The sequence below is a fragment of the Rhipicephalus sanguineus genome, chromosome 6, assembly GCF_013339695.2.
Source record: "Rhipicephalus sanguineus isolate Rsan-2018 chromosome 6, BIME_Rsan_1.4, whole genome shotgun sequence".
In the NCBI taxonomy this organism is placed as follows: Eukaryota; Metazoa; Arthropoda; class Arachnida; order Ixodida; family Ixodidae; genus Rhipicephalus; species Rhipicephalus sanguineus.
The window spans coordinates 17,177,087-17,201,593 of record NC_051181.1 but is presented as its reverse complement, the minus strand read 5'-3'; the positions used below and the strand labels follow the sequence as shown (position 1 = coordinate 17,201,593).

Below are 24,507 nucleotides of genomic sequence, written 5' to 3'. Positions count from 1 at the left end.
CAGCTGATGACACGGCTTCTGATGAGGACGGCTTGACTGCACGCGCCACTTTAAGAAGTACCAGCTCGAGTACCAGCACGTCAGAAATACTGCAAGAGCACGACTTGCCTGTCAGGACAGTGCATGAACTTGGCCCTGCGTTGCCGCAGATGTTTAGCGAGACGTCCAGTCGCCCCCTGACGCACCGCGAACAGCGCAGACATCTCCGCTCAGTGGCCATACTACATCCACAATTTTCTGCCCTGTCCTCCCAACTGCGACTGGATAGTCGTCACGACGACCTGCAACCGATGCGTCCACTCCGCATCAGCCAGTGCGACCTGCTGGCGCCATATTCTTCAGCTTACCACATTAACTCCCAGTGTGGACGAGACCTGCAAAGACCACTCCGACACAGCCAGAGTCGTCCACCAGAATCTTTGGGTGTTCAGCAGGACAAGTCACAGTGCACAAATGACTGCCAGTGCCGCCCTCCAGAGACAATTTCGGCAGCTCCGCGTGCTCGCAGTCATGGCCGAATGTAATGACAAAAAGTGGCAAAAGAACTTGGGCCCTCGCGCTGGCCGAGCAAGAAAACGACAAAGCAAAGAATAAGAACAGCCGGCCTAGCGTACGGGTGTAGATATTTCTCTTCGTTACATTTCATAAAGTACAATTTTATTGATCCAGTATTCTGTTTATTTGCTAGTGGCAAAAATAACCGCTGAAGAGGTTAGTCCAGAACATCTAACTGCATGACACTCTCATTTTTGCATTATCGTGTGAAATACGGAGTGCTCCTGAGATGATTTCCTCCAGGAAATTTGCAATGAATTGAAATATTTCTAGCTCTTCAGAAGAGCCCCATAATAATTATTCGGGTGCTTGAATGTTAATGCAACTTGCTTCTCCAGTGTACTCCAGGATGGGAAATGAGCTGCTCTAGAGTGCTCCCAGATGCAAAATTATCTGCTCCAGCTACAAGAATAAAATTTTGCTGCTCGAAAAATTGCTCCAAATCAGAAGTCCTCGGTAGCATCACAAGTCAGCAAACTGGGAGCTGTTCTAAGAACATACATATCTACAGTGGGATGACATTGCTTCCTTTAGCATAGAGGATGCTGTGGCTTATATAACACATTTTATTATTGACACTGCTGAAAAATGTATTAAAATAATGGACAAGTCGGCAAACGTCGTATACCTTGGTGGAATGAAGAATGTAGATAGGCAAGGAAGAAACAGAACAAAGCTTGGGGTTTACTTTGTAACCATCCAACAGCTGAGAACCTTGTTAATTTCAAGAAAACTAAGTCGCAGGGCAGACGAGTGTGTCGTCAGGCGAGGGGAGAACGCTGGCAAAAGTACACATCTAACATAAACTCCTATACGGATGAGAGTAAGGTGTGGAGTAGCCTAAACAAATTAAATGGGCTGGAAACACGACCACTACCATTAGCAAATACCAAAGGAAGACCAGGCAGACTTTCTGGGTGAACATTTAGAACATATTTATAGTGCATCCCATTATAATGCAACTTTCCTGAAGTTCAAGGAACGCCTTGAACGAAAGTGCACAAAAGGTGAACCTTACAACCATTAGTTTAATATAGCCGAACTCAAAGCCGCTCTGAATTCCTGCAGCACCAGGTGGTGATCGTATAATGTACGAGATGATCAAGAACTTACACCCCGAAGCAATAAATGCACTTCTGTATCTTTACAACACCATGGGGGCAACTGGGTACATTCCAACTTCTTGGAAAGAAGCCATTGTAATTCCAATACATAAGCAAGGGAAAGATCAGTCCTTGGCCAGTAGCTATAGGCCAATAGCATTGACAAGCTGATTGTGTAAACTTATCTATCTTCTCAAAAGCAACAATCAACGAGACCCACCTCAGTGTGGCTTCAGGGAGGGTCGGTCAACACTAGACCACCAGGTTTGCATTGAGGGAATAATTAGAGATGCCTTTATCCATAAACAGTTTTTTCTTTCTGTATTCCTCGACGTCGAGAAAGCCTATGACACAACATGGCGATTTGAAATTTTCAAAGACCTGTCCGCGTTGGATGTTCGTGGCAGCATGTTCAAAACAATAGAAAGTTACCTGTCTAATTGCACTTTTCGCGTTAGAGAGGGAAATGTCTTGTCGAAACCGTTCACACAAAAAACTGATGTGCCGCAAGGGGACATGCTTAGTTGCACCCTCTTCATTGTGAAAAAGAACTGCCTTTGTACGGTTATTCCTCTCGCAATGTTTTACTGTGTATGTGTTGATGATGTCCAAATAAGCTTTAAATCATGTAATCTCTCAATCTGTGAGCAACATGTTCAGCTTGGCCTGAACAAAGTATCAAAGTGGGCAAATGAAAATGGCTTCGAGATAAACCCCCTTAAAAGGTGGTGTGTTCTTTTTAACAGAAAAAGAGCCCTTGTATCGGATCCTGAGTTTATGCTGGATGGACAACACATACAGATAAACAAAGAACATAAGTTTCTAGGCATCATCCTTGACTCAAAACTGTCCTTCATCCCACACATCAAGCACCATAAAATGAAATGCCTAAAAACAATGAATATCCTAAAAATACTGTCACACACAACATGGTGAAGCAACAGGAAGTGCTTAACGGACCTGTACAAGAGTCTTGTCAAGACACGTTTGGACTACGGTAGTGTGATCTATCAGTCTGCCGCACCAAGTGCGCTGAACATGCTTGTTCCAATTCACCATTTGGGCATCTGCCTTGCCACTGGCGCTTTGCCTCTACGTTGAATCGAACGAGTGGTCGCTCCACCTGCAGAGATCTTACATGTCTTTTGTATATTTTCTAAAAGTGAATGCAGACAAGGAACATCCCTCACACTATTGTCAATAATTTGTCCAGTTCTTCCCTCTTTCACAACCGTCCTTCGGTGAGGCAGCCCTACTCACTGCGCATGGGCGGCCTAGCTGAGGAAATCTGTCACTCCATGAACACTCCCTAATGGCTCCCGCTGCATATCTGTCACCGTGGCAGTGGCAGCTCATAGCATGTGATGTATCCTTTGAGGAAGTTAACGAAATGTGCCTATTGCACATATTCATACATACTTCCTCGAACTGCAGCACGAGTACACTTACCCTGAATTCTTTACGGATGCATCAAAGTCTCACACCAGTGTGTCCTATGCCGTGCTTGGTTCATCCTTTTCGGATGCCGGCGTTCTGCATCCTAATACAAGCATTTTCACAGCAGAGGCATATGCAATATTGGTGGCCGTTAAACACATTAAACAATTAAAAATACAACATGCAGTTGTATATACATGTTCCCTAAGTGTAGTAAAAGCTTTGAAAACTTTGAAAAAAAAACCCATAGAAATCCTGTCCTTATTTCTCTTTACTCACTCATATGCATGAACTACACGCTCAAACGGCATGTTGTTGTATGCTGGGTGCCAGGACATCGCGAGATCGAAGGGAATGTCTTGGTGGACCAGCTAGCAGCATCCGTCCACGAAAACGCTGCCGATACACCCATGGCTGTCCCTCCACTAGACCTAAGCCCTTCCTAAAACACAAGCTCAGGGCTCATTGGCAGCGCCTGTGGGATAAGAAAAAACAAAATAAATTGCATCTTATAAAACCGCGTCTTGGTAATTGGCCGCCGATATCTAAGACACGTCGTACAGAAGTAACACTCTGCAGACTCTGAATAGGACACACACACAGTACACATACATACCTTTTGTCCGGAGGCGATCCACCTTTGTGTCACAATTGTGGTGACCCTCTCACTGTACTCAACATCCTACTGCAATGCACGGAACTAGACGCTCTCAGGAAAAAGCATTTTTTATGAATATACCTGCAGTTCCCACTCCATCCAGCTATGTTCATTAGCAAAGAACCCCTCTTTAAATATCAGTCCCTCTTCGAATTTCTAAAAGATGTAAATAATTTCGTTATTTTTCCAGGTGCTCCGTAGCGCGGCCTCACCATTGAGGCTGCTGCCTCCCGGCCTTTGGGCTCAAAGGCCTTGAGGAGGCATCCGTGCTATTTTCCCACCTCTCACTTGTAGATACCATGCTCACTCGTCATTCATCCCACACCCATAGATCACATCACTTGTCTCTGCCATAATTTTATATTCTATACACATCTTTTACGCTGTCACATAGCACGTGATTTTAGGCCTCTGTACAGCCTTAATGCATCCTGTCATCGTAATCATTGGTCATCGCTAACACCACGTAGAAAGACATGGAGCTCTTTGGCCACCCATGGCCCTTGTGCCACAAAAACCCACTGATCATCATCGTTAGGAACTGTTCCCGAGTGCCTGCCTTATCATTATATTATATCATTATATCTTGGGATGATCATTATATCTTAATGATATAATGATCGTCCCAGCTATGCCAGATTGTGGATGACATTTGTTTAGGAAAAGCTTTAGGAACGTTGACTGTGGCTGCTGGCTTAAAAGAAAATACAGCTGAACCTTATTTATTTTACTAAATCGGAAATTTCGTAAAATTGGAAAAGATATTTTTTGGTCCTTCGAAGTTTAAGATTGTAACCTAGCGATACCCAAAAGCTATCACAGCATTGTTTTTGCTGCAACCCACTCCTGCGCATTTCAAAAATCTGCAAGGGTGGCCCAGGCATAGGGGGCACCATGTCTGTGCGATACGGGTCAGGTGTACGGTCACATGAAGTTATGACAGGCTGCCAATATGCGATGATGCGCAGAATGAATAGAGTAACTGTGTGAGCAGGCAAAGCGAGAAAGTTGCGAGGAGGGCTCCCTTTCATGTAAACGATAAAGTAACGGAAGCAGCCACTGCCACCTCCAGCACCATCAGGTGCGTAAGAGGGTTACCAATTGTCTAGCCCCTTGTTTTGTGCATGGCCACGGTGTGCAGCCTGGTCAGAGAAAAACTAGGGCGATAGTTAGGGCGCCTAGATGTTTTAAGGCAATTGTGTTAGAGCACACTCTCGAAGAACGACTCATCTCTATCAAAATTAGGAAGAAATCGCAGTGTTTTGAGTGTGGAGCACTTTAGGGGCCCAGGCTGTCGTATGCTGTCGCTTGGCGTAACGCAGGCAAAACCACGTATAGCATAGCCCTCTATAGCATAGCATGAAGAAGTGAGCATGGAGCGATGTGAGGGTAAGGAGAAGGGAGAGAGGAGGAGTGGCATCACAAATGAAGGTTTCTGTTCCCGCCATGGCAGGCTGCACGGTTGGAGCGTCAGGGCATGCTTGCCCGTGAACGCGAGTGTCGCTGAAGGAACGCAGATCCTTCAGTGACGCTCACAGGCTGCGTTCGTCCCGTCTCCTTCCACTCTGGTGTCTCGTCCCAAGTGCAGCTTGAGTTCACACAGTAATGACTTGCCAACTATCTCCTCAACACGCGCTCCTTGAGTTTGTCGCTAAAGGACTGCTCCACTCTTCCTACAGCTTTCACGTTGAGTGCATAATTTCTTTTGCTTGGTTGTTTCAAAAAAAGCTTCGTTAAATCGGGTTTGGTGGTCACATTAGTTCATTAAAGGCCAACTCCGGCGATTTTTCGAGGTCCATGGATCTCAATAAAATTCGCTGGGTACGTTCCTTTCCACGTTCCCGTTATATATGCCAAATTACAAGCTGGGGACATACGCAGATTCATTGCAAATGAATTTTATTGATTGCCCCGACTCTCCCCACCTCGCTTCCCAAAATTATTGGCAACATTGGGTGCGTGACGTCATTTTTGTTAAGCGGAAGTGACGGAACCGAGGGGCCCCTAAAGCGTCTGCTATCCGCAAGGCAACAATCGCAAGTATTTGGAGAGCGCTTCGTTGGCTGGACGTGTGAATTTCAGTTCCTTGTGGTAATGCGTGCGATGGGTGGCAAGTGGTGTCGCGTTGTGGGCTGCACCCGATTCCCCGTTGTCAGTCACGAAACACTCGCACCTAACAATTACCCTGCGTCTCTATATTAGAGTGTTTTAGCTAGCAATGCCGGTTTACCGCGCGGAAAGTACGGTAATACCGTACCGGCTAAAGAATGCACATGCGTGAACACCACGGAAACACTTTCCGTAGCATATATAGGGTGCACCGTGACCGGGCCTATCGGTATACGGTGAGCTGCGCATCGTGCGAAACAACGTAACCTAATGGTGCGAAAGGTGGCTCGTACTTGGCTTATATTAAATTCCTTCCGCCGTACCAACGCGATGTTGAACGCCGCTATTGCCAAACTTATGCACTCTTACGAGAACGGAAATCTGGGCGAGTTTGTAAGAATTCATCGTAGAGCATGTAGCGCGAGTGGTTAGCGCTCGTCTCGTGTTTATGTTGCTTTCTTGTGTCCCCGTAATTTTCACGCTACATGCTCTATTATGCACTTTTCCCATAGCAATATTAAGAAGCTTTAGTTAGTCCGCGAACTTCTCAGCGATAGCATTTTACCCGATCACGGCCCCACAAACTTGAGCTGCCTGGACAGGTGGTGCCATCTGGCGGTGGAATGTGCAACCAGGCAAGCAAAGAGCTAAACAGGTGTGTTCCACTTCATCGAAGAGGAATGGCCATGACAGTTGGCTTCCAAATACGTCGGATTCGCAGCTGTCATTTTCCGACAGCTCAGCTTGTGCACGTGACACGGTCAGTCACACACAAGATTTCCGACGGAGTCACCTTTCAACTGAGCGTCTGCTCTTCGCCGCTTTCGCAGCTTTCATACTACGCGCTGGCGGGACCGGCATGCCTTGCATGATTTCCGCTTTTGTAACCACTTATACGTCACGCGAAGACAGTATGCCCGGTTGGGTTTCGGTTTCGGTGTTGCGCTTTTTTGCTTATTTAAAATTATTCTCCAATTTGCCAAGTGTTTCTGCTATCGGACCCGTGACAGGAGCGTCTCAGGAATATAAAAGCACCATTACTTTGACATGGCCAAAAAATCGCCGGAGTTGGCCTTTAAATCCGGTAGAGGATAACACTGAACAGTGTGCACATACGAACAATATGGACTGATGATGAAAAATGGCTGTTGAAGCTTATCAAGTGTAATGCTATTATAGAGTAAAAAAAAAACTAATTAAAGACTGTTACATCCTCATTATGTGCTTAAGCAAGCAAGGGAGAGTGTAATCTCGACAAACTTGTACAAATGGCCTCTTTGAAGTGCTCACCTTGCTGTAAGGAAGGTGGAAAAATTATCCCTCTGCTTTCTTATATAAAGTTTTTGTAATATAAATTGGAAGTCTACATATTTTTGTGTAAGGAAGGCCCATAAATGTGCTGGAAATGATCATGGCATTGGTCCGTTAGTCAACTGTAGCCGTGCAGGAGCTGCTGTTGGGAAACTTGGCAACTTCTGAGCAGCTTTTCCCATTACACTGTGCTCCTTTACCTTTCATGCATACGCTTGGGCAGTCTGCAGCATTTTGTGGATGCTTGTATGAAAGGCTGACTATTTTATTTTATTGCAGGTTTGTTGGCAACATTGTTGAGCCCGTGCGGGGTGTGAAGAACATCACTACTAAAGAAGCTGCATTTCAGGCGAGTGCTGTGTTCTTTTATTTGTCTATTCATACTACACCCATGCAGTCAGCAAAGCTTCCATATGAACCACAGTTGTGTTATTGGTGGATCAGCGTATTTACATTGTGATTAAACACACATTGTGTAATTATGGAAGAAACATTCATGGTGGAACTCTGAAAAGCATTCTCATCCAATTGATTCCACTTGTGAGTCGCATGAGGAAGAAAAAAAAAAAGAAAAAGGTGGCACATACAACACAACCAGTGAACCCTTGCATAAGAAAGATTTAAACAGTGAAGAAAAGACTGAACACACTGACACAGCGCTGAACTCTGTGGTGGTGTCGTCACTTGGTTTTACCTATGTTAGTCATTGCCTTTACCGAACACCACCACGGGTTCGAGCACTGCGAGCTGCATGCAGGGAGCCGTGTCCTCGTTCGTCCTGCGCCTGTGTACCGGTCGAACTGCCGCAAGGAGAACTCGGCCCGTCACCGCGAAGGGACGGCGAGCCATCGCGCGCAGCGAGAGAAACCCTAGGCGACACTCTCCAAATTGGGGATTTATTACTGGGATTTTAGTACAAGAGATCAATAATTCGTTGCACAGTGATTCCACTCCTGCGCCAAAGTGCGCCAAATTGTATTTACTGCGCCATCCTGATAATATCGACGAAATTTGCGCCAAACTGCGCCAAAGTCTCGGGTTTGGGGGCGTCTATCACCGGCAGTTGTACCGCCGGCGCGTCAGAACATGTGCAGCTCGATCTTGGGGCTGCCAATAAAGTCGCAATCATGGACCAAGAATTATTCCGCTGAATAAATAGCGCTCGCGCGTGCGTTCCGAGTAAGCCACGATGCCATGCACGGTGCCGACGCAGCTTCTGTTCTGCAAGTCGGTTCGACAGCAAAACGCGCTCTCCGCAGAGGCTCGTGACGTCTAGGCCTATCGGTAGCGAGAAAGTGCGACGGCGATTCATCGGCGGACGTCGTCTGTTCCAGAAACGCTGCTGATAGCTCGTTTCAAGCGTCGCACGGCACGTAAGGAAAGCAATGTTCAGTAATAACTACATGAGTGCCGCTAAAATGTCTGTCACTTCTGCTTCCAGACATCGCGGAATGAAATCTGGGATCGCTCGCAGTAGATATATGGGACAATATCGAATTTTCCTTGCTTCGCGTTTATGGAAGAGCACGGGAACGGTGGAAACGCGTTGACACTTTTCCTCAGATATACTTTATCCATGGATCTTCATCCAGAACAGCTTTTTCGTAATTCCTTCCGCCAGCACGTCCGAGTTTGTAATCACTCTGCGGTAAATACCCCCTAAAAGGCCCTGCCTTTTCGAGCTCACGTGCTAGGGTTCCAATTCGAATTTTTTGCTTGCTTTTTTAAAAATGTCATCTCATTAGTAAAATCATATCTCCTGGTCGGAGGAGCCGCAAATGCGCAGCTGTCAGTAGCGGGCCCGTCGCTGACAGCCCACAGTGAAGCGGCTATGCCATGTTGCACGTCCGCCCCTCGCTTTCAGGGGTCAATAGCTAACGGTTAAAAAAACTCAGTTTCGCTTAAGAGCGAAGCAACGAATGCGATACCAAAAAATTGTATTGTGAAACAAAGTAAGACTAGCAGCTAACTCTTTTGGATCCGATCTCGCGTAACTCAACAAAACGCTGGTTTAAGGAAATATGGCCCCTCCAGGAACCGAAGCGTTTTCTTGCTCTGAGTTCTCTAAACGCGAAGTAAGCGTTGAGAGCACAGCAAGTTTACGAGCCGTCTCCTGATGCCTCGAGATAGCGCGCGCGCAAGCCACTGTGCCCTTCGAAAGATGCGGTCCCCCCCCCTCCTTCCGCTCCCCTGGCGTCCCTTCATGCTCCTTACGAAAGACGGGCGGGGCGTTTCCTCTCTGTTTGATGAGCAATCGATGGCAGGCCCGCACGCGGGAAGATGTTATCTCATGCGCTGTCCTTGCGGTGGAGACAGACGGCCGGCTAGTTTAATCTCCGCTTCAGCCGCGTTCGTCGCCAGCGCTCGCGAGCTTTTGCCGCGGCTAGAATGCGCGTGGTGATGTTATTAATTTGGACTTTATGCGGAAAATTACGGCAACGGCGACGGCAAAAATCCGCCGAGGGTGTCCATATAATTGCTATCGCAAGGGTCAATGTACGGGGCAGATTTTGCACCCCCCCCACCCTCTTAGGTGATTAGGGGGGGCGGCCGCCCCCCCCCCCTGCCCCCCCTTTGCGCACGCCTATGCTCCTGAGATGATTTTTTCCATGAGATTTGCAATGAATCGAAATATTTCTAGCCTTCATAAGAGCCCCATAATAATACTCAGGTGCTTGAATGTTAATGCAATATGTTTCTGTATTGCACTCCAGGATGTAAAATTCACTGCTCCAAAGTGCTCCCAGATGAAAAATTATCTGCTCCAAAGTGCTCCAAGATGAAAATTTTGCTGCTCCAAAGTGCTCCAAAACAGAAATTTTGCTGCTTCAAAAATTGCTCCAAATCAGAAGTCCTCGGTAGCATCACTGGATGCAGCCAATCATAAGTAACATAATTACACATGGCACCAATTAGCTAATACACACTACACCGATTAGTGGCCGCGAATGGCACGCCTATAAAACAAACAAACAAAGAAACAGGTTTGGAGAGCCGACCTGCCCTTCGGCCAGCGCTCCCGCAATCTCGCACCCCAGAGCAGAAGAAATGGAATAGACATAGGAACACTTAAAGAAACATACGGTGCAGGATCGCGAGGCGCTGCCTCGCGATCGTGCATTGTATGTTTCTTTAAGTGTTCCTATGTCTATTCCATTTCTTCTGCTCTGGGGTGCGAGATCGCGGGAGCGCTGGCCGAAGGGTAGGTCGGCCTCGCGATCGTGCACCGTATGTGCACCGCGGAGGGGAGCGCGGACTCCACTGATGTAAAGATTGTCCGTTGCACTGACTCAAACCAACCCTGTTTTTTTCCTGAGAGATAGATTTATATTTTTATTTCATAATTGAAAGTCTCGAAAAATCACCTGTGGCGCCTCTGGCGGCAAAAACATGAATGATCCGATGAAGACGGCCATGTGACTGTTGATTGCTGTACGCGGTCGACGATTTTTTTGTTAGTATTGAAATATTGTTCGTTTCTTTATATTAAAAGGTATTACTCCATAATAATGTACACATAGGCCTGCGTTAGTAGTATGCATTAAAGTGGCGCTGCCTTTGCGTGACGTAATGATTCCATGCTCGTCAGCGCGTCGAGCAACTTTTCAGCGCGCTCATGCAACCGTGCACGCAGTTTACAGGTTCCTAAGATTTTGGAGCGACATACATTTGCTACCTACACTTCGTCTCAGAAATGACGCGCGCTGCTACTCGGTGCAGCCGTGCATATGCACAGTTACGTTTTCGATAACTTGGCTTGGCTTGTGTATCGAGAGAGTAACGACGCTGGGACAAGCCATCCACGACACAGGCGCAGGCAACCTTGGGCGCAGGCGCACACAACGCTGTACAAATACCGGGAAGGTGTATATGGCCACACATCTCATTGTAACAGCTTGCTATTTTCAAAAATTTTTGGAAAGCTCAAAATAAAGGTGGTTAAGCATAGTTACAGTAACTCCTGCGAAAGAAGAACAACGACAGCTTTCACAAGGGCTAGCGACATCGCTATCAATTCTCAGCGTTGCTGGAGCAAGCCTCCATGCGTATTTGGAGCCTTTCAGATCGAAAAATACTACTTATAAAATAACTACATGCTTTTTGGATAAACCACTGCAGCTACAGACGCTACGAAGGGTGAGCTTCCTGTCGCGCCGTAAAAAACTGGGTCGAGAAAAATCAGTTGTCGGTCCCTTTAACCACCGGCCGGCGACGAAGAACAAAGAACAAAGGATCGCCGCCGGCCAGACCGGCCAACACACATACGCACCCTCCGAGGTCCCCAAGTGGTCTCCCCGAACCTCGGCGCGCGCGAGCGAGGTCCGAATCCCGCCATAATTAGGCCAATGGGACGCCGTGTTTAACCTTCGAGGGCGGCGTGGCAGCAGAGTGACGGCGATTTATGACCAGCCGCCACCCGTCCAGTCGAGAGGAGAGAGACACGAGAATTCTCCAAGGGAAGATGGCGCCGAGTAACTGGGGCGGACGCCTGAATTCCCACTACTCACAACGCTTCTATTGCTTCGAGCGCAAGTTTTTTTCATGGCATGCATCAGAGCAACGGAAAGGTGCTGGCATGAAATATTGCAAGATAGTTAGGGGTGTGCGAATAGTGGCAAAAACTATCGCATATCGAATAAAAAGTATTTGATTGAAAATTGAAAGAAAAAACAAATAAAATCTGCTCATGTTCTCGAGCATCTAACGTGGTGAGTGACTGCTACCAAAAGACTACAAATTGTCATGCAGAAACACAAGCTGTTCCACGTGACCTGGCTTCAGGCTCTCGCACAGTGATGTTATGGTGTTTCCTGCACTTGGAAACATGCGCTCACTGGGCACCTCAGTAGCAGGGATTTCAAAGGAGCATCCTTTTTTGGGATGGGGGGCTCAGTGAAGTATTTTTGAGCCTCTTGACTCTAAGGTCTGAGCTCAGTGTGCTGGTTATTTTTGGACGCTGGCAGTTGGACGGTCTCCCAGTCTGTTCCCTGGCCTTCTTTGCTGGAGCCATTACATGCGGAAATAACATAATCTCCTTTAAGATAAACATGCGCTCGCTTATGAACCAGGATATCGGCAACAGATTTAATGAAAGGCCTACTGTAAAAGCGTTAGCGTTATTTTTAGCCACCCCACCCTAACCAAATTGCACCATTGGCCTTTGTCGCGTTTTAGATATTCGTCCCGTCGAATGATTCGAAACTTGGAATACAGTTGAACCCACTTATAACGATCCCACATATAACGATCTATCGGTTATAACGACCATATTTCGGTGCACTTACGATTTTCCTATGCTACCCACTGAAATAGCGTCCACATATAGCGAACATTTTTCAAAGCCTCCTACTTTTACAACAAATGCTTCCGACACGGTCGCGGTAAAAATATGGCATATACGAAGCAGAAATTTTACAGTAGGCCTTCTAAAGCATGAGAGGCGCGTGCTCGCGCGTACCTTGGTCCAGTTTACTCGTGACGAAGATACCCGAGATTGGCAAGCACCGCACGCGCTGCTTTCGGACGCTACGAGCAAGGTCGCTCGCTTTCCGGTCGTTTCTTCAGTGGCAGAATGGCAGTGGGGAATAAAAAAAAAGAAAGAAAGAAATAGTAGGCAGCATGAAGCCTTGCAGTCAGCTTTTGCACGGCAACCTTTCCTGGCGCCGTTCTCTGCAGCTATGACCGCCTACAATGAACCTATGCCTTGGAACGCAAGAATCCATAAAATGCAATAAGCGATGACCGCGATAACTTTTCGGCGCTTAAATGTTCACTGCATCGACGTCACAACGTGCCGCAAATTGTCTTTCATCTTTTCGGTAATGGCAAAGACCGGCCAATCAATGATTATGACTTCCGCGCGATTGCGGCGATTCCTTCAAGGATAAGCATCAGAAGAGAGCGAAGGCGTTGTGGCGGCCGGCGATGAACGTGCCATTATGATTTATTGCCGACAACCTTATCACAGTCATCTGCAGCTATCGGCTCGGCTTCATGTGTGGCGTAAAGTGTTCGGGGTGACGGTGGTACAAGCAGTACAAGCGTGCGATGCCATTGCCGTTCGAAAGTTCGCTTCCGCCGCGCCGTGCGAGATAAAGTGCGCGTCGCTTTGTGTAAACAGAACTAGCTCACTGGTGTTGAGCGACACAGGCACCGGGAAACGTTGATGCACTTACAGCGAGCGTATACAGTGTGTTTTATTATAGGTGGCAACCCAAGCGCGCCGCGCCTGTCGTGCAGGGCCGTCAGAGCATCGCGGAGACGTAGAGTGCGCGTTGCTTCCAAAATGTTTGTCTTCGCCACGTTGAACGAACAGGCCGCTCGTCGCACACGTGCACGCTCCGAAGTGAAACGGGCACAAAGAGCGCACAAATGCGCGTACAAATGCAAGCGGCCCGGCAGTGATGGCGTGAGCCGAGCAGGCGACGCGCTGCACGCAACTAGCCAGGGATGATCGGCTCCACGTTGCGGTACCGCGGTTCAATGAAACGTTGTCACTTTACTGCAATGGTGGTTTAATTCACTTGTGCACGCAGCGGGCCTCGCTTCACAGCGCGAAAAGGCCTAACTGCTCACCGGAGGAGTTGTTAGCACTTTTCAATAAAAATGCGCGGAAAAAAAAAAAGCGGCTTGGTCGCTAAATGCATGTTTTTGAGGGCGAGTCCATTTACAACAAACTACTGATATAACAGCCACTTTTCGCGGCACTTTCGAGTTCGTTATAAACGGGTTCGACTTACTAGCTATTCGAAAGTCGAATGGAATTATTTGATTCGAATTCGAAACTCAAATATTCACACACCCCTTATGATAATACCATGTGACAAGAAGTTGCTGAAAAGGGCAATCAAAGAATGGTGGCCGTGCAGTCTAAAACAAAAACTGACACACCTATGGTATACAAAGCGAAAGTAAAAAAAAAAGTAATTACAAATATAAATCCTAAAACCAACCGAGAAACCAGCCATGGAAGTTGCATGATTACAAAGAAAAGGATGCTGTGTGCCTCCTTCTTGGAGCGGGAAAGTGAGGGCACGGTTGCCTGCCTATGACAGTGCACCTTTTGAAATGCGGGCAGCAGCCACAATCACAACTAGATGAGTGCATGCAACCGTTGGAAAGTTGTGTTGGTGATCTCAGACGGAGGCACCTATCCGTTTGACCTGCATAAAACCCTTGCAGCTGGGCGTCCCTGACTGGATCCTGGAGCTGAGGCATGCATCAGCGCATGCTTCCGTGAGTGGCGCGGCATCCCTGGGGATTCTACGCTCGGCGGCGTCCCTGCTGCTGCAGTGGCTGCGCCTTCACCACTGGGAGCCGCAGAGGGACACCCTGGTGGTAGCCACAGAGGCATCCGCCATGCTCCACTCGACGAATGGCAACGATGCCATTGAGCGTGCGTGCTGCAGCCCGACCCAAGTGCGACAGATGCTCGATGTCTGGCTGCTGGTGTCCGTCAAGGCAAGCTGCCAGGTTCTTGTTTGAAGCATAGTGAAACAGCGTGACTTTTTTAAAGGGGGACAATACCAAAGGGAACGAGCACTGTTCCCATCTGAAAAAGTCATGCCATTTCCTTTCCACGATACAGAATAGGACAGGTGTAATGCTGATCATGCTGTAATGCCAGGAAGCATAAGGAGTGTAACGAGCGTGTGGCACCCTGCCTAGCCTAGTTTCATTACCTCGCCAGGTTCGGCAGGCAACCTTGGTCGTGCGTGAACAATAAACACTGACAAGCGCGGCTCGGCAGTCAGTAGCTGTTACCCCGCCATGCGTTTGGGTCGTCCTTGTTAGAGCGCGGGCGCCTCGGCCCCCCCTCGTCCACGGTCCCCGGGGCAGATCATGACACTGGCGACGAGTACAGTCAACGAGTCGACCCACGCCATTGGGAGCGGCAAAACAACGCCCCTCGCATCTGTCGCCATGCCGCTGTACGGAATGCTCGAGCTGTTCAAGGGAGACGGGTCCGCCTGGCCCATCTATGAGGAGCAAGTTCACGTGTTTTTCCGTGCTAACGACATGCCCGAGGAGAAACAGCGGGACATTTTCCTGGCAAGTTGTGGAACCCAAGTCTTCAGTCTCCTGCTCGACCTCCTAAAGCCGGCTACACCGCATACCAAGACGCTCAGCGAGCTGCTCACTACACTGCACTCGCACCAGTCCGGCGTCGTCCACGCTTATGGAGCGTTTCCGCTTCAACAACCGGAGCTGCCGGGAAGGGGAGAGCCTCGGGCAGTTCGTCGCTGCGCTACGAGGTTTGGCGAGTACCTGCGCTTTCGGGGACCAGCTGGACTCGCTGCTACGGGACCATTTCGTCTGCGGCATAAACAACCCCACCATGCAGACACGTCTCCTGGAACTTCCCGACCCCTCGCTGGACGACGTGGTGAAAGCAGCGCTGGCGATGGACGCGGCGACAAAAGACGCCGGCGAGATTGCGCGTGCGGCGTCAACGTAAGCGGCGGTCAACAAGATGGTGGTAAGGGGCGGCATATGCAGTCGCTGCGGTGACGCCCATTCCCCCTCACAGTGCCAGTTCGTACATTCACAGTGCTTCACGTGCGGAAAAACTGGGCACCTTGCACGAGTATGCCGAACAGGGAAGCAGAACAGCGGACCACAGCAGCAGCCTGGATCAAGCCCAGGTTCCACACCAGCCCGCGGTCAGGGTAGGCGTTGCAAGTGGCGGCGGGGACGTGCGGCAGCGGGCTCAGGTTCCTCCGCGGCCAGGCTCAACGTCGTGTCCGAGGACCCGCCGATTTTCGGCATGTGGCACACAGGCCTTGTCCTGTCGTCTGTGTCGCCGTACGTGCTGACCGTCGAAGGTTGCGGGCGCCCCATTTCCATGGAACTGGACACGGGGGCCAGTGTGTCGGTCATGGCTGGCAAACTTTTCAAAAGGACCTTCCCCGGAGCGGCCGTCGATGCTTCAGCGGAGTTACTCTGGAGGGCTTTCCCAGGTACAAGGTCAGGCCCAGGTCAGCGTTCGTTTTGGCAACAGGGAAGCAACCTTTCCTCTTTATTTGACCAAGGGGTCGTCACCAACGCTGCTCGGCAGAAATTGGATTTGTGCACTGGGTGTTCGGCTGCCAGAAGGCCAGGAAGCAGCCCTACATGGCGTACAAGACATCCCGAGCCTCCTAACAGATTTCCAGTCACTGTTCCAGCCAGGGGTGGGCACATTCGCCAGTACGACTGCTGGCATCCATGTACCCGAGGGAGTCCGGGCTCTCCCCTCGCCCGCTGCCGTTCGCACTGAAGGATGGGGTCACCCATGAGCTGCAACGGTTACAGCGAGAAGGCATCCTGGTACCAGTCAAGACTGCGGAGCGGGCCGCTCCCATCGTTCCAGTCCCCAAGCGAGACGGTAGTGTCAGAATCTGTGGGGATTTCAAGGTTACGATCAACCCCGTCGCTACCGTCGAAAAATACCCCCTGCCTCGGATTGAAGATCTCTGGTCGGCTTTGTCTGGTGGCCAGAAGTTCACGAACCTCGACCTCAGAGACATGTACCAGCAGTTGGTGCTCCAGGAGGCCTCACGGAAGTATGTCACGATATCGACAACTATGGGGCTTTTCCAGTATACACGTTTACCATTCAGCGTGGCCTCGGCAGCAGCCATCTTTCAGAGAGAGATGGACAACCTCTTCAGGGCCATGAGGCACGTGGCAGTGTACTTGGACAACATCCTCGTCACTGGTATTGACGACGGAGACCACATGCAGAATCTGCACAACGTTCTGGCCCGACTTCAGGATGCTGGTCTCAAGCTCAAGCGGGAAAAGTGCGTGTTCATGGTTCCCAGTGTAGAATACCTGGGACACGTCATCTCTCAGGCTGGCCTGACTCCGGCGCCCCACAAAGTTGAGGCTGTTCTGAAGGCGCCGAAGCCCCGAAACAAGAAAGAGCTGCAAAGCCACCTTGGTCTCATCAATTTCTACAGGAGGTTCCTGCCCAACCTGTCTGCGCATCTACAGCCACTGCACATTCTGCTTCGAGATGGTCAGCATTGGGCATGGAAGAAGGAGCAGGACGTGGCCTTTGAGCACAGTAAACAGCTAATCACCAAGGCACCGGTGCCGGTGCACTTCGATCCAGCCAAGCTTGTTGTCCTTACTGTAGATGCATCACCATACGGTGTAGGAGCTGTCCTAGCGCACAGAGACAAGGATGGCCAAGAACGCCCGGTGTCGTTTGCTTCTCGTCGTCTTCACACAGCAGAGCAGCGTTACAGCCAGCTGGACAAGGAAGGCCTCGCCCTCATGTTTGGCGTAGAGTGTTTTCACCAGTACCTGTGGGGCCGAAAGTTCGAGGCAGTCACGGACCACAAACCACTGCTGGGGCTACTGGGGCCAGACAAGGCGGTCCCCGTGCAGGCATCGCCTCGAGTAGTACGATGGGCCTTGAAGCTGGCGGCCTACAGCTACCAGTTGGTGTACCGTCCGGGAAAAGACCTGGGGCCTGCTGATGCCCTGAGCCGGTTGCTGCTGCCAGAGGTGCCTGCTGCTGCTCCAGAGCCAGCTGAAGTGCTCATGCTGGACCATGCGTACCCAGAGGTACTCTCCAGGTCTGCTGTGTCGCAGGCGACCAGTCGGGACCCGGTCCTGTCCCAGGTGGTGAAGGCAGTATCCCGAGGGGAGGAGTTGGTGCAGCAGCCCTACAGCCACAAGGCTGCTGAGCTGAGCCTGGAGCAGGGCTGCCTACATTGGGGTTCCAGGGTGGGGATCCCACAAAGTCTCTGGTCCAGGGTCCTGCAGTTGCTGCACGCAGGGCATCCTGGCGTGGAAAAGACAAAGATGGTGGCCCGGTCCCACGTTTGGTGGCCTGGACTGGACCAGGACATCGCTCATATGGTGCAGAGCTGCCAAGTCTGCCAGGAACATCAACGGGCCTCGCGTCATGTGGAGATCACCCCATGGCCATTCCCACAGAGGCCCTGGTCCCGCCTTCACGTGGATTTTGGGGGCCCCTTCAGAGGCCACTACTACCTGGTGGTGGTCGACGCATTTTCAACGTGGGTGGAAGTTCTACCTGTCACCACTGGGCCAGAACGGAAATGGTCGCAGCAGGTGCGACCATTGCAGCACTGCGGCAGGTCTTTGCAGCCCAGGGGCTGCCGGACATCATAGTCTCCGATAATGGGCCCGCTTTTGCCAGCGCAGAGTATCTGGCCTGGCTGACAAAGAACGGAATCCGCCGAATGATGGTTCCTTCGTACCACCCTGCTTCAAACGGTGCAGCTGAGTGGGTGGTGCAGACTATTAAGGACAAACTTAAGAAGAGCCAGGCTGGGGATTTCCGTACGCAGGTCGCCCACATACTCTTTTAATACCGGACTACACCTCATGATGTCACCGGCCGTGCCCCCTGTGAGCTTCTGCTGGGACGGATGGTGAAGACACCGTTGGACATCCTGCATCCAGACCTCCGGTCCACGGCGCTTCTCAAACAGCTGAAGCAGAAGCTGGCTGCTGACAAAGGGTGCCGTCCTGGGACGTTGCCAGAGCCTGGAGTGCCAGTATTCGCCAGGAATTTCCGTTCTGGCCCACCTTGATCTGCTGGACTAGTGGTCTCGCCTGCAAGCTTCTCCTCTCTGCTCGTACGAATGCAGGATGGAACCACATGGCACCGGCATGCTGACCATGTGAGGGCTAACCGCGGGACCTGGCTTGCATCCACGGCAGCACCAGTTGCGGCCAGTGAGACAACCATTTCGCAAGGGACAGGCACCTCCAGTTGTGCGCCACTACTTGGGCCACCGCCAAGTTCAGTGCCATGTCTGCCAACCACGGCAGAGTCTCGGGAGGAATCAAGCGCTGCTCAGGCAGCACCTGGTGCTACCGCACTTAGTCCCTCAACACCTGTACCCAGGCGGAGCAATCGACGACGAAGGGCACCAGACCGCTTTTCGCCTACCTAAACCAACGTCGAACCGGCTGGGACTTGTATTTTCTTATTTTGGGTAGATAACTGAGGGTGAGGGGTGTAACGAGCGTGTGGTGCCCTGCCTAGCCTAGTTTCATTACTTCGCCAGGTTCGGCAGGCAACCTTGGTCGTGCGTGAATAATAAACACTGACGAGTGCGGCTCGGCAGTCAGTAGCTGTTACCCCGCCATGCGTTTGGGTCGTTCTTGTTAGATCGCGGGCGCCTCGGCCCCCCCTCGTCAACGGTCCCTGGGGCAGATCGTGACAAGGAGACTTTCAGGAAGATCAAAGAAAGAGCCGGCAGTGTTTACGTAGCAGATGAATTCCAGAAACAATTGGGGCACCCTCACTTCCCTTTCCCGCCCCTTGCCATACTGTACTATACGTGGCTATGCAATGCTTCGCCCTCTCCTCTCCCAGGGTTGCCAGTTTGGCTACTTTGTTAGGCTGGCAAAAAAAACTCCTTGCTAACTTGGCTACTTTCATGTTCCCTCGGTCTGAACCAAATTATCAATACCTTGTAACGTCACAGCCGTCGGCGTTCGAATATGCGGTGTGAAAACATGGCGATGAAGGCATGTTCGTAGTTCCCATAATTCAACTTGGTGCTTGCATTATGCAAAAGATAATAATACAGTAGAACCCCGCTGATACGTTTCTGGTGTGCTAGAACCAAACTGCTCAAGGCCTAAACATTTCCTCTTAAATCAGCAACCACTGCAACCTAAAGCGATGCTTAACCCTTTCAGACGCCACCTATGAAGAACTGTAAATGCGTCAAATCGATGCAACGTTATTTCAAGGCACTCGATATTCTATTACAACAAAAATAATGCCATAAGTGTTGATTTATCTGTGTTATAGTAATTCATTCTAATTCAGTTGTAATTAAATACCCATTTATGGTGAAGTCATTCATGCTCCGTTTTTGCATTAATAGAATGAAGTCTTACGCCAGAAATATACTGCAGGTTCATTTTCGGGTATGTCCATTTGGAGCAAAGAAAAATTATACTTTTGATGTGGCTCGCGGAAAGGGGCACGTCGAACGACTCGTCGAACAGTGTAGTGCCTTCAGCAAACTGATCATATACAACAGTACACTGCAAAATAAAGTTCAGTGAAGACAAATTTATTATGCAGGAGGTTCATTTCATCCAAAGCTCGATGTATCTTGCTCTCTGTTAGCCCCTAGTCATTACAAAAGGCAAAAACAAGTGGTGTACACAATTGTGTGCATAGCGTGTCAAAAGGTTAAGAGGAGCATCGAGCTTCGACGGCGCGGAGGAGTGCAGGCCTAAGGAGCTTGGCTCCTAAAGAACATGCCTCCTGGTTGGAGCAGCCACAATTGCGTTTTAATATGCGCAGCTTTCAGTAGCGGGCCCGTCGCTGAGGGCTCTCTGTGAAGCGGCTACGCCATGTTACACGTTTGCCCCTCGCTTTCTGGGGTCAATAGCTGATGGTTAAAAAAACTCAGTTTCTCAGGACAAAGCAATGGACAAAGCAATGAATGCGATAACTGCGAAATGAATGTGAAAAACTCAGGACAAAGCAATGAATGCGAAAAACTCAGGACAAAGCAATGAATGCGATACCAACAAATTGTATTGTTATACAAAGTAAGGCTAGCGGCGAACTCCTTTGGATCCGATCTCTCGTAACTCAACAAAATGCTGGTTTAAGGAAATATGGCCGTTCCAGGAACTGAAGCAGTTTTCGTGCTGTGAGTTCTCTAAATGCGAAGTAGGCGTTGAGAGCACAGCAGGTTTACGAGCCATCTCCTGATGCCTTGAGATGGCGCGCGCGCCAGCGACTGCGCCCTTTGAGCGATGCAGTCCCCCCACCCGTCCCCTGGCGTTCCTTCATGCTCCTTACGAAAGACGGGCGGGCCCATCAAAGAGAGATGTTTCCTCTCTGATGAGCAATCAATGGCAGGCCCGCATGCAGGAAGATGTTATCACATGCGCTCTCCGTGCAACGGAGACGGCCGGCTCGTTTAATCTCTGCTTCAGCTGCGTTCATTGCCAGCGCTCGCGAGCTTTTACCCGCGGATGGAATGCTCGGGGTGATGTTGTCATTTTGGACTTTATACGGAAAAGTACGGCAACGGCAAAAACCTGTCGAGTGTCCATGTAATTGCTAATATAATGCTTTGTTGGACGCGTTGGTTCATTCTGTAATAGATTGAGTGCGAACGGACGGGACACAAGAAGACAAGACGACTTCACGTGTGCTCGTGTAGTCATCTTGTCTTCTTGTGGCCCGTCCGTTTGCGCTCGCTCTATTACATATAATTGCTATCACAATAAAAATTTAACAAAAAATTGAGGAGCCTTTTCACTCTGTGAAGCGGATGATAAGCGAAGCTGTTTCTCGCACAGCACAGTGGTGACGTGATGGAGGACAGTTTGGTATGTAAGGCCAGGTTGTTAACCCCCAGTCTGTTAACATTCAATACGCAATATTGTCACGGAGTCGTGACGTTGACGAAGGAAGCAGTCGGTGTGTCCAAGATGAAACTCTTAGTGGCCGGGAAATGGAAAATCAAACTACAAGTAATACACAGTGTGCACTTATAGCGGCGAACTGATAATCTGACAAGCGGTAAAGCGTGTTGGCTTTTATATGTGTGCTATTGAACATTCCAGCATTATCGCTGGTGGCAGCGTAATCTCCCAAAGAAACTAGACTATTCGCGTCCTGTGGGCAATCTTAATGGAATGAGCTAAAACATTTGTGAAGCTTCTGAAACATTGCGGCGCCGTCTGCACGGAGCGTTGCAAACAGTCTTTGTGGGTGAAGCCTGAATACATCAAAATAACACACGTGGCAACGCCCCCTCTGAAAAAGCATCGCCCCAATGCTTAAAACAGAACCTCGAATTGAAAACATGCATGTAATACAAAAAGAAACATAATAAAGCAAGCAAAAAGTGTAGTCCACAGGTTCCTTAACGTGCATAGAAAGGCTTCAGGCGCACCACATGGACGACCTCGGGGTGTGCTCGGCGCCGCTGAGAGTTTGTCATGCCGTCGGGGATAACCTCGTAGTCGAGTTCGCCGAGACACCGAAGTACCCTGTATGGTCCGAAGTATCGTCGAAGAAGTTTCTCGCTAAGTCCGCGTCAGCGTATTGGCGTCCAGACCCAGACACGGTCGCCAAGTTGGTATTCCACGTGGCGTCGCCGAAGGTTGTAACGAGGGCTGTCGATAAGGCTCTGGATGCGAAGACGGGCAAGTTGTTGGGCTTCTTCGGCGCGCTCAAGGTAGACGGTGACGTCGAAGTTTTCTTCGTTGGAGACATTAGGTAACATGGTATCGAGCATCATTGCTGGGCTCCTTCCGAAGACCAACTTGTACGGTGTCGTTTCTTGCATGGCCATGATGTATGCGAAGGTCAGGTACAGAAGGATGGCATCCTACGGGTTGTGTTCGACATCGACGTACATGGCCAGCATGTCGGCGATGGTCTTGTTTAGCCGCTCGGTGAGGCAATTGGTCTGTGGGTGGTACGTTGTGGTCCGGTGATGGCTTGTTTGGCTGTATCTCAATATTGCCTGAGTTAGTTGAGCAGTAAATGCCATACCTATGTCTGTGATGAGGACCTCTGTGGTTCCATTATGAAGGACAATGTTCTCAACGTAGAACTTGGCTACCTCGGAGGCACTGCCATTGGGCAGGGGCCTTGTCTCGGTGTAGCGTGTGAGGTAGTCGGTATATACGATCCATTTGTTTCCGGAAGTCGACATCAAACACGGCCCCAGTAAGTCCATCCCGATTTGCTGGAATGGCCAGCGAGGGGGCTCGATTGGCCGCAGAAGTCCGGCTGGCCTAGCCGGCGGTGTCTTCCGTCTATGACAATCTTGGCAAGTCTTTACGTAATGAGCGATGTCGGTGGCAAGGCGCGGCCAGTAGTACTCTTCCCGTATTCTTGCGAGCATGCGGGAAACAACCAGGTGTCCTGCCATGGGGTCGTCGTGCAGGTCCTGGAGGACTTCTGGTCACAATGCAGAACGCGCCACGAGAAGGTACTTGGCTCGAAGTGCTGAGAAGTTCTTGTTTTGGAGAACGCCGTTTCGCAAGAAAGACGATGCCAGTACCCACTTAAATACCTTCGGAACAACGGCAGTGCTGCCCTCAAGGTACTCCAAAGGCCCCCAGTTCTCGGTTGGCTCGTTGACGTTCAGCGAAGTCATCGGCACGTATGGCTCTCAAGAAGCAGTCTTCATCCTGGTCGTCCTGCGGCGGTGCGTCGAGGGGGGCACGAGACAGCCAGTCGGCGTCGGATTGTTTTCTTCCGGACTTGTAAACGACGGTAATGTCGAATTCTTGAAACCTCAGGCTGCACTGTGCGAGGCGACCCGAAGGGTCTTTCAAGTTAGTTAGCCAACGCAAGGCGTGGTGGTCGCTCACAACGTTCAAGGGCCTGCCATAAAGGTAGGGGCGAAACCTTGATGTAGCCCAGATCATGGCAAGTCACTCCTTTTCTGTTGTAGAATAGTTGGCTTCTGCCTTTGATAACGACTGGCTAGCATAACTGGTGACCCTTTCCACTCCGTCAGTCCTCTGCACAAGAACGGTGCCTAGTCGTACACTGCTTGCGTCGGTGTGTACTTCTATTTTGGCGTATTCGTCGAAATGCGCAAGTAACGGAGGGGGCGTCTGCAGGTGTTTTAGTTCTTGAAATGCTTCCTCCTGCGGCGTTTCCCACTTGAACTCGACGTTGGTCCTGGTAAGGTTAGTAAGTGGCTCGGCGATGCGGGCAAAGTTTTTGATGAACTACCTGTAATAGGCGCACAGGGCCAAGAAATCGATGCACGGCCTTCTTGTCGCCGGGTGACGGGAATGTAGTGATGACAACTGTCTTCTGTGGGTCAGGGCGTTCTCCGGACTTGCTTATCACGTTGCCCAAGAACAAGAGCTCCTCATACGCAAAGCGACACTTTTCTGGTTTCAGGGTGAGTCCAGAGCTCTTGATTGCTTGAAGTACACATTCAAGGTGCCGAGGTGTTCGTCGAAATTTGAGGCAAACACGACGACGTCGCCTAAGTACACGAGGCAAGTCTGCCACTTCAAGCCACCCACTACTGTATCCATGACATGTTGGAAAGTCGCAGGTGCCGAGCAAAGACCAAAGGGCATGAACTCAAATGGGCTGTCTGGTGTTATGAAGGCAGTCTTTTCTCGGTTTCTCTCGTCGACTTCGATTTGCCAGTAGCCGGTCTTGAGGTCCACCGACGAAAAGTACTTTGCATTGTATAATCGATCCAGGGCGTCGTCTATACAGGGCAGAGGATACACGTCCTTCTTCGTGACTTTGTTCAAGTGATGATAATCAATGCAAAAACATTGAGTCCCATTCTTCTTCTTCACTAGCACCACGGGAGATGCCCACGGACTCTTCGACGG

The 24,507-nt window shown here is 50.0% G+C and overlaps 1 protein-coding gene across 3 annotated transcripts in view; it reads left to right on the top strand.

Moving 5' to 3' along the window:
* Positions 1-24,507, top strand: part of LOC119395622 (uncharacterized) — a 293,261-nt gene that overhangs the window by 41,866 nt on the left and 226,888 nt on the right. For all 3 annotated transcript variants that reach the window (XM_049416706.1, XM_037662606.1, XM_037662604.1), the window contains 2 exons: positions 7,453-7,522; positions 14,356-14,634. In XM_049416706.1, coding sequence (XP_049272663.1) covers positions 7,453-7,522; positions 14,356-14,634 — 349 coding nt within the window. The remainder of the gene's footprint in view (positions 1-7,452; positions 7,523-14,355; positions 14,635-24,507) is intronic.